The 18826-nt window shown below is 39.8% G+C and overlaps 1 protein-coding gene across 1 annotated transcript in view; it reads right to left on the bottom strand.

Annotated features, from left to right (window-relative positions):
* The window catches only part of Spta1 (spectrin alpha, erythrocytic 1), a 64278-nt gene that overhangs the window by 20287 nt on the left and 25165 nt on the right, over window positions 1–18826 (bottom strand). Inside the window, exons 20-37 of the mRNA XM_055609742.1 lie at window positions 17978–18070; window positions 15608–15745; window positions 14698–14849; window positions 13400–13586; window positions 12396–12497; window positions 9748–9839; window positions 8796–8940; window positions 7968–8149; window positions 7532–7631; window positions 7230–7427; window positions 5874–6017; window positions 4748–4851; window positions 4302–4464; window positions 3978–4109; window positions 3441–3578; window positions 3150–3254; window positions 1951–2159; window positions 108–228 (exon numbers count right to left, since the gene is read on the bottom strand). Coding sequence (XP_055465717.1) covers window positions 108–228; window positions 1951–2159; window positions 3150–3254; window positions 3441–3578; window positions 3978–4109; window positions 4302–4464; window positions 4748–4851; window positions 5874–6017; window positions 7230–7427; window positions 7532–7631; window positions 7968–8149; window positions 8796–8940; window positions 9748–9839; window positions 12396–12497; window positions 13400–13586; window positions 14698–14849; window positions 15608–15745; window positions 17978–18070 — 2505 coding nt within the window. The remainder of the gene's footprint in view (window positions 1–107; window positions 229–1950; window positions 2160–3149; window positions 3255–3440; window positions 3579–3977; window positions 4110–4301; window positions 4465–4747; window positions 4852–5873; window positions 6018–7229; window positions 7428–7531; window positions 7632–7967; window positions 8150–8795; window positions 8941–9747; window positions 9840–12395; window positions 12498–13399; window positions 13587–14697; window positions 14850–15607; window positions 15746–17977; window positions 18071–18826) is intronic.

The raw sequence follows: 18826 nt of genomic DNA, 5'->3' as shown, positions 1-18826 counted from the left end.
CTGAGCACTGCTGTTACATTTTCCCCCGTATTGATTTATCTAATTATGATGTGAAGAACTGTGTTAAGGTGATTTCTGTCTCTTTAGGTCTGGCATTCGGTTCCTACCTGGACAGCAGGTTCATGTGCCACCAGCTCCCCCTCTAGGCGATTGTGTTTTCTCAGTAAGTTCTGAACACTCTGAAGATCCCTCCCATAGTCCTGGGAGCTCACTCTCAACAACTTCTCCCTGGGAAATTCAGAGGTTAGATTCACATCAGATCAATCCGGAGCAATAGCTCTCTCTCTCTCTCTCTCCCTTTCTCTCTGTATATATATATATACAGATATATATATGTATGTATGTTGTGAGTTAGATTCTAAAGATCTCTGGTATTATGCTGGCTAGTTTTATGTCAACTTGACAGAAACTTGAGTCTCTAGGAAGAGGGAACCTCAGTTGGGAAAATATCTCCACAGCACTGGCCAGTGGGCAAGTCTGTGGTGCATTTTCTTGACTGCTGATTGTTATCGGAGGACCCAGTTCACTGTGGACCACGAGGAACAAGCCAGTAAGCAGCACTTCCCCATGGCCTCTGCTTATCAGCTCTTGCCACCAGGTTCCTATCCTGTTTGAGTTCTCACACTGGCTACCTTCAGTGAAGGAGTGTGCTGTTGAATTGTACAGTGAAAAGAACCCTTTACTCTCCAAGCTGATTTAGGTAAGGGTGTTTTATCACAGTAATAGAAACATTTACTGACCTAAGAACCATCACCCAAAAGATAAGCAGTGGAAGAAAATTTCAGAAAACTTGATTTATGTCAACAAAAATTAAAATAGTTTACCAATGTCCACTATGAAAACAGCTATAACAGCCTTTTTATTTGTACTCTAGAACATGTATTAATATTTTATTTTTTTAAATATAAAAATATATGACTTTCATTATATTTTGTGTATTAATACCATTAACAACATCTGAGGATATTGGTGGAAAACTCCCCTACATACCTGTATAAAGTCTTGAGCTTGATCTTTAGTATTAAACATGAAATGTTTTAACAGCAAAATATATTTTATGACTATTAAAAGGTCCTATTTGGCACCTTATAAACTATGTTTCCTTCTAATTTATTTGCTATCTAATTTATTTGCTTTCTAATTTATTTCCTTCTAATTTATTGGCAGTAGAAAAACACGAAGAACAAAGTAACTATGACGCAGGCAAAAAATATTGATTTATTAAGAATTTCCTAGCCATAAGTAAATGGATGGGATTGGCAATGAAATTGTGACAGATACCGGGACTGCCCAGTGTCACCTATTATGTAACAAGCATAGAAAGAATAATGGCTGGAGACTGGAGGGGTGGCTCGGTGGTTAAGAGCACTTGCTACTCTTGCAGAAGATAGTTCCTAACTCCCCTGTCAGAAGGCTCAACAAACCACCTGCAGTTCTAGCTATAGAAGACCATATGTTCTCTTTAGGCTTCCATGAGTACTTGCATGCCAATACAAATAGATGAAGCATACTCATATGCACAGAAATAAAAACAATTATGAAAAGAAAATAATAATGGCAATGTTGTGGTCTTCTTCATTAGCTGCAAAGGGTCAGCAGCTATCCATGCCCTACAATTCAATGAGCTATTTAAAACAAATGTGTATGGTATCTGAATTTTATGCCAAGAATGTGGATGAACTTTTCTTCCTGTCTTTCTCTGCAACTGATTCCTTGCCTGAATCCACAGAAGTAAAAAGTAAAACCAATGTTTACTTTCAGTCAAAGAAGAGATTTAATATCGTTATTAACGATATTAAGAGATTTAATATCGTTATTAACGATATTAAGAGATTTAATATCGTTATTAACGATATTAGGAGATTTAATATCGTTATAAAAATCAATGACAATTTGACTTCAGTATGTATTGAATCTGTTTGCTGAATTGCCCAGTGAGCTGATACATACTCTATCCAGGCTTCCTCATCATCTAGGTCTTGGAAGAACTGGAACAAGGCATAGGTCTCTTTTAATTTCTCATGGTGTGCAGCTGCCAAGCTCTGCACATTTGTAAAACGCTCATTGACACCATTCATTTTCTCTTCTATCTGGTCAATGTTAAAAGTCCCACTGGAGATCAGCTCCTGAGCCAGGTCATTCAGGTCTTTGAGAGGGTCCTAGAAAATCAAGAATGGTCGGTGAATGGAGGAATATGGTGTTATATGAACCCTAGGCTTTAGGTTCAATAGATTGCTTTTGAAGACATCTACTTTGATAGACATGACTAAATGTTTCACACAAATGTGTTTTGGTAAGAGATGCAATCTTATATCAGTCCTATATTAATCCTATATACAATCCTACATCCACCTAATATGCAATCCTTTATCAATCCTATATCATTCCAGATCACATTTATTCCTAGTTAACTGATCCCTCCTCCTATGTTCTTTAGTGTTTGCCTGCTATCACCAACTAGAATAATAGCTTGTCCTACAAAGAACTGTCTCCACAGTACTGCACTTGATAGTTTTGGACTACCTGATCAACATATCCATTAGCACTGTGTTTTGTACTATTCTTGGGCTCACCACATAACACACCCATGGCACTTTATGCCTGTGTTCATTCTAGTGCTGTCCAGTAGTTATATAATGGGAAATAGTACAAAGTCCTGACATGTCAAGCCCAGAAAGCCTTTGGCTTTTAGACCTTTTAATGTTTTATCTTTATTACCCAGTAAAACTAGTTTTATACAATTACCTGGTATGAAATTAATAATTAGTACTGTCAGAAATTTTGTTCCTGGCCCATGTTAGGTTGCAACTGCAATCCTGCACAGGTCCTATAGATGTAACTTCTCCCATCTGACTTTATTTCTTTTCTTTCCTGTATAGTGTCAAATTCTCTTTTCTTTCAAAGACTAGCTCAAATTTATAGCTTCAGAAAGTGGTAAGTTTATGTATCTGTAAAATTATAAATAACTCTCAGGATCCCCTCAACAGAGTGCTTCACTGGTCATTGGTAATGACTGTCACAATGGCCCTGCAACCCAGGGATTTGACCTGGTAGCATCCTCAAGGCTTTTGTCTTGAGTATTTTCCTAAGATACGAGGTCACAAATATTTCCGCCCTATACAAAGGTCCAGGAATCTGCCACTTCTCACCTCCCGGGCCAACATCTCTGCTTCTAAAAGCTGATGCTTCTTCAGTAGGTTTCCTGCTGAAGTTAAGTCCCTAGCCTGATCTTTCATGGCCAGCAAGCCTTCCGCCTGGGGACAGAGAAGCAGGACAAAAAGATTCTCATTTGCAAACTTCATGTAAGGAGAGTGAGATTTAGCATCCAATTACTCAGTTACTTAAGAAGAAGGGTCAAAGTAACCATTCAGATATAAATTAAATTACATAACAGGTATTTATTAAGTTAAAAAGTTCCAGTCATCCTCAGGTACAGTTACCTCCGAAAGCCAGAACTCGAAGTCCCGAATGCTTGTGTTGAACCTTTGCTGCCTACTGGCCTCGTTGAGCTTCTGTCCCTTGTCAGTTGTCCTTTCTAGGAGATAATCCCAGTTTTCCTTTAGCTTGTCCACTTGCTCCTAGCTCCAAGAAAGTAAGAACTCATTATGAGATCCTGAAAGTGAGAACTTGAAAGGAAAATGTGAGAGGGTCTTTATAAAAGGGAAAGGGTCTCACTTGAATGCTACATACTTCTCACTAGTGATGCTGAGTCTGGAAAAAACAGAAGATGTGAAGTTAAAGGAAAAGTTTGGAAACCAGGCATTCAGTGACTGGTCTCCAAATGCCAAAATATTCTTGGCAGAAAAGATTAAAAAAATTAAAAAGCTGAACAGGCAGGAGTAAGACAGAAGCCTAGAAGACATACCCAGGAAGAGGGTACGACCATATTTATATTTCTACTCACAAAATACTGAAAGAGTGGAGGATTTCTCTTCATAGGTCTCTGGAGGCCAAATTTATCTAAGTACAAACTTTACCTTCATGTTCTCTTCATCACCATCACACACTCTGCGCTCAATCAGGGAGTTCCCAAGGTTAATAACACTGTCCACATGCTCTGCACGACCATTGACTTCATTTTCAAAGGTCTGATGTTTCAGATACTTCCTCTGAAGGCAAAGCAAAAAGTACATCACCTCATCATCCAGAGAATTGTGATTAGACTAAAAGGACACTAGAACCAGTGTGCCACCCCCAACTCAAACTAAGACAACCATTATAGGAAGTGTTCTGTCTCACGGTGACCATTCAGCCAACAATGAGATTGGTGACATCTTCTACGATTTCTAGTTGGAGCTTGCCTGAATATTAGTGGGATCTTTGTAAGATTCATCACAGGCTATGGGCAGCATCTCATTGATCCATTCTTCTAGCTCCTCCAGGTCACGATAGAACTGTTTCAGGTCAGCGTAGTCCCCGAGTTTTCCACGTTCAGCCAGCAGTTGTTCTTTGAGGGCCTTCCACCTAAAGGATGAGGTTGCATCATTTTCTATCCAGTACCCCTTCGCTCCAGATGCATAGCATCTTCCATCCTCCAATCTGATGTTTTGTGCTTCTCATACTCTCACTGTGTTTAGACATACAACACAGTGTATAAGTAAAGTAATTCGTGATGTATCTTCCATGCTTTTTATTCTATAAGGCTAAAGCAGAAGGTCTCTTGAGGAACACACGTCAAAAGGACAGGAACATGAAGGTATCTCCTTATCATGGTGCTGATGCACAGAAGGGACTTTGCAAGTCTGACCTGTCTAGCACACGTTGGAGGCGAGCAGCAATCTCTTTCTTGGCATAGTGGTCATCATCGATGAGCCTCGTGGCAACGTGTTCTAGGTCAGCAATCTTCCCTTCCTGAATAAGAAAGAGAAAATGAAAGAACAGATGCCTGGCGATTAGGTCTTTCATATAATTCCAGGCTCTGCCATAATGATAAACATATTGTGTGTTTGTGTGTGTGTGTTTCCTCAGAAGACAAAACCAGAATCAAAAAGTAAATGCCTGACACACAGAGCAAGCAACATCTGCTATGCTGTGATAATACTAACTTCCCTACAGAGCAAACATTTCTCATGGCTTTTGGGAAAATGATGGATCCTGCATTGTGTAAGATGTTGAAGTAGATAGTAACAAGAAGTCACAGTTAATCCTAAAACCTGTGCTTTATAGTAATGGAGTCCTTGCAACGAGAAAGTCGAGTGTCCATATGTAATTTGTCAACCTCCCCTTCCTGCCCCAACATTTTCTGTAAGAAGCAAAGGTCATTTGGGGGTTAATGGCCTCTGGCTTCTGGGAGTGATGGCATCTACCCACACAGGGTATAGCCACTCAAACCGTTTAATTTTATTTTTTATTGGCTTATCAAGTGTTAAATTTCCCTGTGACTTTTCTACACATTTAGTTTGGTTGACCCTTTTCCCCATCCCTTTCTTATCTCCATATCCCTTCATCTTCTCCATGCATTTAAACCTTTCCACCCCAATATTTCCATTTTGCTTTCATATCACATGTGTTTTACATGCGCTTAAAAAATCTTTTATTATTTTTTTTTTATCTCTGATAGGCCTCTTTCGATTTTTCTGTATTTACGTATGTTCACATCCACATGAACATGAGGAAGAGGGTTATAAAAGCAGGAGTGGGAGAAGGACAAGGGTGGGAAACAGGAGGTGAACATACTCCAAACACTGTGTACATACATAGAAGCATTATAAGGAAAACCATTCCTATGTATAATTCACATGTTAATAAAGCAACAATTAAAGGGAAACAAACTTGAGTTAAAATTTCTTAAAAATCAGGACTCTAAGTAAGGGTGCCGAGTATATGTTATCATTTCTAATAGTAATTATCTGAGTTTTTATATTGATTATTACCTGGGCAGCGATTGCTTTGTCCAAATCATCCCTTTTCTTCATCAAAGCCTGCAGACTGTTTAAGTGATCCCTGTCATCTGACCTCAGGGAGTTCTCACGTGCCACCATCCAGCTCTCAACCTGTTCACAGTTCCCTCGGAACAACTATAAGAGAGTGGGTAGGTGAAATCAGCAGCAAGCATATGGTTATTCTAGATGGGCTGAGGAAATGATCTTAACCTTCCTCAGTGGTGATAACACAAAACATCTTGCTAGGGCTGGTATAATTCATGTATTCTCTCATGAAGCAGTCTTATAATGAATATTAAGTATATTGTCACTCCACTTCTTGCTCTAAACATGTCTTGTCTGCTTTATAAGCTACAGTAAATGCTGACCCTTTATGGTACCTCTAGTAAATACTGACAAGCACTCATTGTCTGTCTGTCTGTCTCAAGAAGCCAGGATGGAGTCTCAAGAAGTCCAGGCTAGCCTGAAACATGCTTGGTAGCCAAGAATGACCTTTAAATTTGAAACCGTTTTGGGTAGCTGAGGATAGCATCAAGCTCACTATGCAGCTGAAGATAACTGTGGGCTACTGATATAACTTCTGAGATTACAGATGCGCCTGATTTTTCAGCTGGTTACTTCTTTAAATCTCTGTCATACGTTAGCCATAGATAGGTCTGATATTGCCATACTCTTCCCTCAAATACTGTGACTACTCCTTTATGCTTTATCCTCAAATAATTCTTACATTGTACTTTGTTAGTAAAAATCTTCTACATTAGAACGATCTGTACTTATGTAAAGAAACATACTCTAATGATACTGGTAGTAGAAGGACTTGCATGCTGCAGTTTTTAATGAATGCGAATCTTTAGCTTAAATACTTAATGGCAATAATCCCATTCATGTACAAGACTGCCTGCAATCTTGTTTTGCTCTCTATTTTTGAAAAGCTTATATTTTTCGCAACTTCATTTATTTGTTATTATTAGTAGCAGTATGTCGTCATGTGTATGAAAGAGAGGGTAGGGGGTTCCATGGTGTGCATGTGAAAGTCAAAGGAGAGGTTAATAGAGTCAGCTCTCTTCTCTACATGTATTGTGGGTTAGAACTCGCATCATCAGGCGTGTTCAGCAAATTGCTTCACCTACTGAGCCACTTCAGTGGCACTTCTTTGTATCCTTTAACAGTAACAAGGGCACAGAACACAAGGACATTCACCCTGTAACTCAGTGTACAGTGCCAAATGATCAAGATTCACCACTCCATACAGCATACAGCGTCTAATCCAGTGCATGCCCACAATCGGCAAATAAAACCATTCCCATGCAATTGTGGCAAAAGCCAGCTATCCAGAAACCGCTATACCTGAAGTTCCAAGCACTGGTCCAACATCTTCTTGCGGTTTTCCCAACCCTTCTCCAGATCATCTCTCTTTAATTTAATATCCTGGAGAGTATTTTCAATTTCACGGCTGTTACGATGGCCACTGTCTATCAGCTCTGTGCCAAAGTCTTCTAAGGCCTGGAAGGTGAGGGCCTCTGCCTTCATGTCATCATGATGTTCCTGTGGGGGAAGCAGGGAAGGAGCTAGTGACTACTGTAGAAATTCCTGAAGTGAGAAGAGAGTCTTACCTTAGTGGTTAGTGGCTATGGACTTTGTAGGTGTACCTGGTGTCGCTCCAGCAAGATCTCTGTGCCAGTTAAGTCCTCAGCCAGCTCAGGTGATGATATTACACCACCAATGGCTTTGATCCAATTCTCTATGTCACTGTAGAAGTAAATACATTGGGATCAGCCATGGTTGTCCTTATTCTTTCCTGTCTCACCAGCAGAAAGTAACCCCATCCCCCAAACTCCTGACAACACCTTATGTATAACATGTACTTTATAGAAGCTTTCTTAGTTGGCATGCTTACCTCACATTCCTTAAAGCATCGGTATTGTGGAGGCCGAAGCATTAAACCTACCTTTTCTGCACCTTACTGGAGATGACACTTGGAAATAGTGTTGTCTTTATAACCCAGGCTATTCCTACGGCCTCTGTGCAAGGCAATGCACAGAAACTGACAAGCTGTTTGGTGGATGCCAGCCTTTTGAGCTTTACCTAGCTTTGCTGAGGAAGAGGAAGAACTTAAGGGCTTCATTCAGACTCTCCTTTCGATCCTTTGTAAGATCTTGTAGGGTATCCCAGGCTTCATTCAGCTCTCTTCGCTGCTTCTGCAATTCCTCGGTGGCATCTGGGTGGGACTCACAGAGACGCTCGGCTGTCTCCCCCAGTGTGGTCACCTGGGCAAACACAAGCATTCTGATAACCATGTGGAATTGCCTTTGCTGTTTTTCTTTGTTTTTTAAAGAGTTATAGACCAGGGGGATAAGGGACTCTGATGCTCAGTGATACATCAATCCGGAACCCTGGAGTCTTAATTCTTCATATAAAGCTATTCTTTGTGCTCTGCATGACGATGCCAGGCTATAGGTTGCATCCAGTGCATTTGGAATGTTTCATTCTTCCCTTTGAAGTTCTGTGCTAGGGATAATTTTGTTTAATTGCTGACTAAGGAAACATTTATCAGTATCTATATCTAGTCTCACTCTCCTAGATATAGATATCATTGCATATAGGTACCCTGTGTGAGGAATTGGCTTCTACAACTGGCCACTAGTCTATTCACTTGACACATTCTAACGAGGCAAAAGGATATAACGTATCATTTAGACACTAAAATGTCAATATAATTTTCCTATGTTAATGGTCACGAGGGCATGATATTATAATGATTTTCCTTTGGAAGAGAGTACAAAAATTAGTATAATGAGAGGTAAAAAGAAAAACATAAATCAATGCATTTGGCAAGAGAACCAAAGAAAGGCACAAAGCTATAGGCATGAAGATGGAGAAAGTGGTAAGAAAGGGTGACAGCATGTATCTCACCTTTTCTCCCAGGGGTATGATGTCTCTCTCAAAGACCTCATGCTGCCTCTGGAGGGCTTGGACACTGAGTAGGTCAGAGCCAGGGTCAGCAGCACCAAGAGCTCGGCATTTCTTATCGATCTGTTCCTTGACATCATCTGCTTCTCTGGAACACAAAAGAATAAAGAATGTAGGAGTAATAATGTACCTTAGAAGGTTGATCTACAAGAAAGTCACTGCCACCACCTTCTACATCATTCTCATCTGTTATGATATAGACACATTGAGGTTCCTTTAATCTAAAGCCATAGATGCTGTTATTGTTTCCATTCTATGTATCAAGGTGATACCACTGCCAGATGGTGGAGCCCCAGTTTGAACCCAGTGCACTACATGCAGAGCTACTTGATTAACTAATTTTACACCTTTGCACTATAGGCTATTCCAAACAGCTAGATCCATCAATGTCTCTGTTTTCTCTTTCTTTCTTTCTTTTTCTTTTTTGCAACCTCAAAACAACATTGATATGCATGAAACGGTTCTTTTTTGTTTGTTTTATTTTGTGTGTGTTTGTTAGTAAAGCTGTGAATTTGATAATAAAGCATTGAAAAGGTTGATGGAGTAGATTGAGATTGTGATTCTGCTGTCATTGACCCTTGGTTTATAGTTCAAGAATAAAATGAAATAAGCCCAATTTATGATTCAAATTTGATTCCCTAGTATAGAATCATATTTAAACTATGAATTATGTGCCAGTTCAACCAGAAAATTAAACTTGGTTTTGTCTTGGAGTATCCAGTGCATCCACTGAAGAAATTTTTGCTGAAAAAAAAATCTGGTCTGTTAATAAACTGTATCTTTTTGACGAAAAGGGCTATATAGCATCAGCTTTGGTTCTCAATAGTGACTAGACTTAAGAGTCCTTAGAGTGGGCTCCAGAGGAGTGGTGCCATCTCAATGTTCAGGTGCTTACCTGTGAAACATCTCAACGGCATGGGCGCTGCTCAGCAGCTGATGTTGCTCATCTGCCAGCCTCTTCAAAGAATGCCAGCGGGTGTTCAGCTCCTAAAAGCAGACACACGAATCTCGTCAGAGAGCTAGTTCTGACAGCTTAGCGCTGTCGGTGACTACCTGGTATGTCACCTGAATTCCCAGTACCCCTTTAGCATGCACAGAGCTCTGTTTATCTCTTGCATAATCCAAGAATAGTGTGCTTTTAATTCAGTGCCACGGAATTATTATTTTTTTTTTTTTAGTTTTTAACTGATGTTATATGTAGGATTACTGCTGATCCCAGGGCAACCATAAATACCTATTATCACAAAGAGTGCATTAGAACCTCTAAAAATGGAATAAAATAAAAAATCATCGACTTTGTAGTTAGATGCTGGCACATTTATTTAAGCAAAAAAAAAAAAAAAAAAAGCTTTCTACATTCTGAATTCAATAGAGATAGTGGCCTTTCAATGCTTTGCTTCCTGGAGGGGATAAATACAGCATTTTTATAACTCTTCCTTCTCATTCCAATTCCAGGAAAAATAAGAAAAAAAAGAGGAAGTGAAGTCATCCTTATTTGGTTTAAGACAAGCAAGACTGCAAGACTATTCATTGCAATAAAAGCTCATTAGGTCTACTACGGAACTATGGCTCTAGACAAAATTCATGGAAAACTCCTCCCCCATGACACACACACACACACACACACACACACACACACACACACACACACACATCTCTACAAATGATAGGAGGGACATTTAAATTCTTCTTTATTATGCTGATCAAAACTAGTCTCTTCCAGTACTCTTTCTTTCTGAACTAGCCTCTTCCCACAATCACTGATCTCTTGTGTGTACTATCTTGTGTTCTTGTATCTGAGCACTGCATTTCTGGTGTGTGGCAGTTAGAGGTAAGTGAATATGGGCCAAATGTCATGTGAGTTAAATTGCATACAGCTTAAATTAGAAAAGATCATCCTGAGTGAGGTAACCTAGAAACAGAAAGACACTTATACATGGATATTAGCTATATAATATAGGATAAACATACTGAAATCTATACTCCTAAAGAAGCTAAACAACAAGGAGGACCCTAGGGAAGATAGTTAATCATTATTCAGAAGGGTAAACAGGATAGACATCAGAAATAGGAGAAAACAGGGAACAGGACCTTCCAATAGGGAACCTCTGAAAGACTCTACCCACCAGGGTATTGAAGGAGATACTGAGACTCATAGCCAAACTTTGGGCAGAGTGCAGGAAACCTTATGGAAGAGGAAGATAGAAAGACCTAGAGGGGACAGGAACTCTACAAGGAGAACAACAGAGCCAAAATACCTGGGCCCAGGAGGACTGCAGAGACCAATATTCTAACTAAGGACCATGCATGGAGAGGACCTAGACCCTTGCTTAGAGGAAGCCCATAGGCTGCTCAGTTTCTAAGTGGGTTCCCTCTGAAGGGGTACAGGGGCTGTCTCTGACATGAACTCAGTGGCCAGCTCTTTGATCACCTCTCCCTGGTGGGTGCAGCCTTGCCAAGACACAGAGGAAGATGATGAACCCAGCCATGATGAGACCTGATAAGCTAGGGTCAGATAGAAGGGCAGGAGGTCCTACCCTATCAGGAGACTAGCGAAAGGGCATAGGGGGACAAGAGGGAGGATGGGTGGGACTGGGAGGAGATGAAGGAGGGGGCTGCAGCAGGGATACAAACTGAATGAATTGAAATTAATTAATTAATTAATTAATTAATTAATTAATTTGTTTTTAAAATTTCAATAAAAATATCTACTTTGGGGTAAGGCCAGAAGATAGGAATTTTATGATCCATTTGATGGAACACAGTAATACAAGTTGAAAGAAAATTTAGAGAGTGTTTTACTCAATCTCTGAGGTCCTTATAATTTAAGCAAATTTCACAAAGAACGCACAGACAGGGTAAAGACAAGACATAAACCCAACTTACCTGATGGCCAGTGAAATATCCTCTAGACTTTCTCTTTGGCATGTGTGTCTCATGTGTGAATGTGTGTGTATGAGTATACGTGTGTACATGTGTATGCTTTTGCAGGTACAGGTTGATGACAGGTCTCTTCTTCATTTACTCTCCACCTTAGTCTTTAAGACAGAACCTCTCACTGAGCCCAGAACCCATCAAAGTGGCTAGAGTAGCTCAAAAAGCAAGATCTGGTCGGGGGGAGCTCCTGTGTCCACCCACCTTCTCCCAGTGTTGGGACTAAAAATATGTTATATAGTGCTTGGTCGTTACTTGAGTTATAAAGATCCAAAATGAGGTCTTCATGACTCAGTCTGCAAATTCTCTACCAAAGAAACATCACTGTAGTTCCTAAGAATTCTGATGCTGCCTTCACCATTCAAAAACTATGTGGGAAAACACAGAGGACACTCGATAAATGTCACTAAGTAAATTTGCTTCATTAAAGTTCACCGAAGCAAGAAAAGTGACTGGACTATTTGGCTTGCTGTCATTGGCCTTTTCTACAATCAGTTTCATACTGAATTTACATTTTCTTCCTTAGAATATGAAGTTGACTTTGCCAATGTAAAAGGAGGGCTTCAGGGCCCAACCTGGTGTTGAGGGATGGAGGGAACCTGTGCTTACCTGTCGGATGTGAGCTCCTTCCGGAGTTAGGAGATCTTCAAACAGCAGTTCGTCAGCCACCTTGTTGATATCGTTTAGCCGAGGTTCATTGCTCTTCAGATCCTGGATAAGAAAATTCACCCAAAGCAGTGTAAACCTTTTCCCTAGACATTCCATACCTGCTTGCCACCTGGGTTCGCATTTTTTAAATGTTATTAAAGCAAATGATATATATCATTAGTGATACACATGCTACTCTCTCATTTTACACCACATTGTGCCCTTAAACAATCTGATGCTAAACAAACAACCAAAACTTGCCATAAACGTCATTCATCCGGAGTCTGGAGCATATCTTAAATTCCTTAAATTATTTTCCTTGTATTAATTTATATCATCATAGCATTTCACAATTTTGGTATAGTGTACATGTGTACACACACATTATGTGTGTGTGTGTGTGTGTGTGTGTGTGTGTGTATTTCATCACATGGAAAATAAGAAAAAAAGATGGGAAGAAACCAGTTTATATACTTCATGTTCATGCTAATAGAGACAATAGAATAAAAATAAGTGAAGAAAAATTTTTAACAAAGCCAAAAAGTAAAAATAAAAAATAAAAATATTGGAAATATCTGCATATAAAAAAAACTGTTGTCAGGAAGTAAATAGCAATTTTCTGGCTGTGAAATCAGGTCACTTCTCTTTTCTTCTCTACTGTTACTCCATTTTTGAGTCCACATGAGTCCTGTGACACCTCATCTCAGTCTGGGATTCTACAGAACAGGACATCAGAGAAGTAGTATTGAAGAATCTTGGTGGCCCCTGCACTCTCTAGCAGATTTTGGAGAGTCAGAAGCTTGGGCTGAAAAGTTAGTTGACTAGTTTCAGATATCATTGCTTTTTCTAATTATTGACAGCTATGGGTATCTGAACTGTAGAGGTCTCAAAAACTGTGGAGAATATTTAACAAATATGAAATAAACACCTCCAAAATGACATCTAAGCAAAGTCTCCTCACTTACCCTCTGGAACTCATCAAACTTCTTCTGTAGTTCCCAAACATCATCCATTTCCACACCAGTATTTTCTTCCTTTTTCTCTTGGATCCACTCCAGCATGTCTCCTGCCTCATAGGCCAGCAGAAACTCATTGTAACGCTGCAGCAGGCGACGCCTGCGTTCTTCGGCCCGCTCCAGGAGGGACTGGTACCTTAGTGGCGGAATTGAGGAGATAGAAAAATAATGGGTGGGGAAACAGAGAAAGCACAAGAAAGTAGAGAATAAAATGGAGGAAAATGAAAGGACGTGCAAATTAAGATAAAATCAGTAAATGAGAAAAGGAATATACTAGGAATAATATAAACAATAAGAGCAGGCAGATGAAGAACACTTTATGTCTCCTGCACCTAAGGCTAAGGTAACATCCTGAAAGAAGGGGAAGAAAGATTATAAGAGCAAGAGGACCAGAATATGTGTGTCTCTTACACATAGCTTCCTAAACAAGACCGGGACAATGACAGTATCAACAGACATGCTAACACAGAAGGGGAACATCTCATGAAGTCAGGATTTTAGACAAAAACTAGAAGACTAATGACTGCTGAGAGAGGGAGAATTGGGCATTTCCAGGGAAAAGCCTTCTGTCGGCTATCTTATACAAAATGGTCAGCTGTGACCATAAACACACAAAAAATATATTTAGGAGGTTTTACTTTTTTGTTTGGTATCTATCTTTTTATCTTATATTATCTATCTATCTATCTATCTATCTATCTATCTATCTATCTATCCATCCATCCATCTACCTATCTATCTATATATGTATCTATCTACCTATCTATCATCTGTCTGTTTGTCTGTCTATGTAAAATTAAAAAGAAAAAAAAAACAGACCATCAATTTGAGATCAAGAGGACATGGAGAAATTAGAGGAAAGAGACAAAAAAAGACTGTGTAATTATATCTTAATTAAGTATCTTTAAAGCATCAATGGTTGGAGAGAATGGCTGGTGTCTTCACTTTCTTTTGTGGTAGAAGAATAAAAATTTACATGCCAATTAGATACGAAACAGTATACATTCTATGGATGTCTGGAAGAGACTTTGATGGAAGCTCATCAAGGAGTCAGAAGACATGACTCTATAAAGTGTCTGAAACTGAGACAATTAATGTCCCTAGGATTTCCTTTCTTCATATACAAAATAGTATGTGAAGGTTAACTCTTGTGGATTTACATTTCTAAACTGAAAGATGCAGGACCATGAGGGGAAAGTACTATTTTTCAGCCAACCCCCATGAAATTCTCAGTCCCGTGTACTTACAGGGTCTCGATCTGCTGCTGGAGTTGAGGGATGTTGATTGGCTCTTCTCGTCGGTGCTGTGGGAACCCTGGAAGTTCATCAGGGGCCAGTTTCCTGACATAGACCGCTGGCACAAAGCCTTGGTGATCATCAGCTTCAACCTTCCACCAGTCCTAAAGGGAGGACAGATTCCCACTCCTTCTTTAATCCCTCAAAAAGCCCCAAACCATAGAGGTCTCCATTCTCTCACCAGTCTCCAGGGTCAGGTATGGCTGGCTGATAAGGGGTAAGTGTCACTTGTTGGTGGCGCATACATGGATTATTAAAAAGTCAAGGAAGAGTTGTAGGCATTGAAGAGGTCAGCCCTGATATCAACTAATCTACTAGCTGGTGCCAGGTAAGTGTGGCAGGTAGGTCTTCATGTGGGTCTCCAAACAGCAGGAGCAGGGTCTGTCTCTAATTTTGTTAACTGCCTTGAGATACCTTTCCCTAACTGGTCTGCTTTGTCTAGAACAATACGTAAAGATGCATGTGCCTTGTCCTACTCTAACTTGATATACCAAGGTGGATTGATATCCATGTAAGGCCTCCCATTTCCTGAGGAGAAAGGGATGATGGGAGAGGAGAGGAGAGGGAGGGACTGTAGAAGAGGAGGAAGGGGAAGCTGCAATTGGGATGCAAAGTTAATTAATTAATCAAAAATAAGCCCGTATCTGAGCTAGGTGGTTATGGCACACACTTTTAATCCCAGCACTTGGGAAGCAGCAGCAGATGGATCTCTCTGAGTTCGAGGCCAGCCTGGTCTACAGTGTGAAGTTCTAGATAGGACTGCTAGGGTTTCAAAAGAACAAAAACACCTATCTGGTAGAGTCAGGAGAGAGCTGTGTAAAAACCATGTTGGAGATGATAAAAAAATTCAAAGGAAAATCACCTTGTTGATGGAACTGAGCAGAGTTAAGACATCATTCTTCTTCATGCTGACCTCTCTCCGGCTCCGAGCCTCAAAGTCATATAAAGCTATGACCCTAGCTTCCCGACCAGCCTCATCCATGGGTGCTGCCTGCTGTTGCTGGAGGGAAGCAAACAAACCAGATGTCAGCTGCACACTGGAGCCTTTCCCAGTAAGGCTCACCAGTGGTGAGCAGTTTATAGAGTAACCCAGGAGAGGGAGCCTTGGTTGGAGTTCTGATGTGGCTGCCAGGCCTGATGATGGTGATCCTCAGGGATTCCACACTACTGAAACATCTATCAGAGAGCTTGCAGACTGGAAAGTCTGAACACATTCAACAGCATGTAGACTTTCTGTCAGAAGCACTGAATTCTCCACTGTTCTTATAGTGGAAAGGGTAATTATACTTCTTTGTGAAGATTCAAAAGAACCACCTTCACCAACACGGCAGAAACCTGAGAACATGATACACTCTCCATCCTTCACTTTTTCCTTTCTCTGGTTCTTTACTAAGAAGATTGTCCCCACCTGCTTCATCCTTCATTTATTCTGTCAAGGAATTGTGAAATTTGTGCTTTAGAGACTCACAACCCATAGCAGAGAAATAGCAACAGAATTTGCAAAACTGTGAGCATATTCCTTAAAATGCCTCTCTCTTTTAAGAAGTCACTGTGTAGCAGGATACCCATTCTGTTTTAATTTCAGTTAAGTGTTGTTGTCTCCTAAGCATATTCTGTTCAGTTTCATATTGAGGGTGAATCTCCCCTTATGGATCCCTCGCTTGTTGCATTTCCCCATGATATGTGAAACACTAGTACGTCTGTCTGCGTCCAGCCACCCACTGGGTACAGCCTGATACACAGACAAGCAGGAGTGCTATGGGTCTGTGTTGCCAGTTCCAGTCTGTGTCTAGGCAGAGGACATGAATTCTCCATCTCTCATGAGAATGTTTCCGTAAACAGAAAAAGACATGTTTATTTTTTTTCCTTCTTCCCCTATATACAACATGTTTTATCCTTTACATAATTCCAAATTTCTCACTCTTGATCAACCTTTTCATCCACTTCTCTGCATTCCAACACTCTCATCCGGCCTTTTTTTATTTTTAAATCTGTTTTCATGGATTATAAAAAAATGTTTCTCTTTTCTGGAGCTCATATTTTGGGAGAATACTTCTGTTCTTTTCTACAGTGGTTGGTGGTCCAGTTTTCTGCTTATACATATATTACATAGATTTAAAAAATATTTCTAGCTCCTTGAAAGACTAGTTTTCTGACATGGTTATTTTAATCCAAGCCTGCATCTACATATTTAATAAATCTTGACGTTCAAACAAAAGCTAAGTCACAAAGCAAAGAGATTAAGAAGATAAAAAAAAATTGAAAGAGAAAAAAAAAAGAGAAGGGAAATTTAAAAAAAAAAGGCAAAGGAGAAAGTAAAAAAGTATATTAACACACCTAACACTGTTAGGATAACCATATGAAAATCTGTGCACCTCAAGAGGCTAAGCGAGAAGGAGGAGCCTGGGTAGGAGTCCTTTTCTTCAGAAAGGCAAATAAGATAGATATTGAAAGAGGTGAAAACAAGGAACAAGAAGGTAGCCTACCCACAGAGGGCCTCTGAAAGACTCTGTCCAGCAGGGTATTAAAGCAGATGCTGAGACTCATAGCCAAATGTTGGGCAGAGTGCAGGGACTCTTATGAAAGAAGGGAAAGATAGACCTGGAGGGGACAGTTGCTCCACAAGGACAGCAATAGAACCAAAAATTCTGGGCCTAGGGGTCTTTTCTGAGACTGATATTCCAAACAAGGGCCATGCAGGAAGATAACCTAGAACCCTTGCACCAATGTGCAGCTCAGTCTCCAAGTAGGTTCCCTAGTAATGGGAACAGGTGCTGTCTCTGATATGAACTCAATGGATGGCTCTTTGATCACTTCCTTCTGAGGGAGGGCAGGGTTACCAGGCCACAGAGGAAGACAATGCAGACAGTCCTGATGAGACCTGATAGGCTAGGGTCAGAGGGAAGGGGAGGAGGACCTCCCCTATTAGTAGACTGGGAAAGGTGCATGAGAGAAGAGGGAAGGAGTTTGGGATTGGGAGGGATGAACGAGGGGGGTACAGCTGAGACACAAAGTGAATAAATTGTAATAAATAATTATTTAAAAAAAGTTTCCTTTGGCAAACATCTTTATAGATGATAGGAAGAGGTTAGCATTCTTACCTAAAATATTTATAGAACTAGTGTTTTCTTGTCAAATTTTCTTGGTTTGTAGAAAAAAAAAAGTCTGCAACCGAATTTCTTTGCATCTATAGCAAGAACAATGATTGCTGTCATAACCCATTTCTTCTCACCTGGCAGGCTTCTGCCTGATTCCTCAAATCCTTTATGCTGTTCCCAAATGCATTGAGATCTACCAGGAAGGCCTCATGCTTCTTGAGAAGGGCCTAGATTTATTGACAGAAAGATGATTAGAGCAAATATCAGAGAAACATGAGCAAATACCAGAGAAACACTTAGAACACCAGGGAGGTGCTTCAGCTACTATACTTAATGAATTATGTGATTAGGTTGAATTCTGCTAAGAGTCACTTACTTCTACAATAGAAAATCCCTTTTCATACCATTTTTGCAAATCTCAAGGAAGTATCAGTAAACAAATTAATAACAATTTCACAGTGTTTTCTCAAATCAAAATTAACTTAGCTTAACACAGATTTTAATCAAGACATGTCACAGCTGTGAGTGTGGGCTAATGTAGACAATCCTATGGATAATGTTACTTCGTAGAATTGCTATCAGCAAAAATTTAAAACACACACTATTTCTAAGGTTAGTGAAATCTAAAAAGTCTTTCCATGTGACACTGGACAAATCATAGTAGTGGATATAAGCGGGAATGAAAATAATTATGATCCTTAAAGTTCTTCCCTCCCCAAAATATCTGTCTCATTTTATTTCAATAAAGGAATTCAGATGCTCATTTTAAAGGCACAGTTGACTTATGAAAGTTCAGGGTGGTTCTGAGATATTAATAAAAGTATAGATTTTGACCACAGACATTGAACTTTGGGACACTTGATGGAATTTTATAAGACTGGAAAATAATGTGATGCTCCCTTGGGATATCTGTTAAATGTGGGGATATTACAGCAGTAAATAAATAAATAAATAAATAAATAAATAAATAAATAAATAAATAA

This window comes from Psammomys obesus, unplaced genomic scaffold, assembly GCF_907164565.1.
Source record: "Psammomys obesus unplaced genomic scaffold, mPsaObe1.curated_primary_1811, whole genome shotgun sequence".
NCBI lineage: Eukaryota > Metazoa > Chordata > Mammalia > Rodentia > Muridae > Psammomys > Psammomys obesus.
Note: the sequence above shows the minus strand (reverse complement) of the source record. Positions and strands in the feature narration are given on the sequence as shown.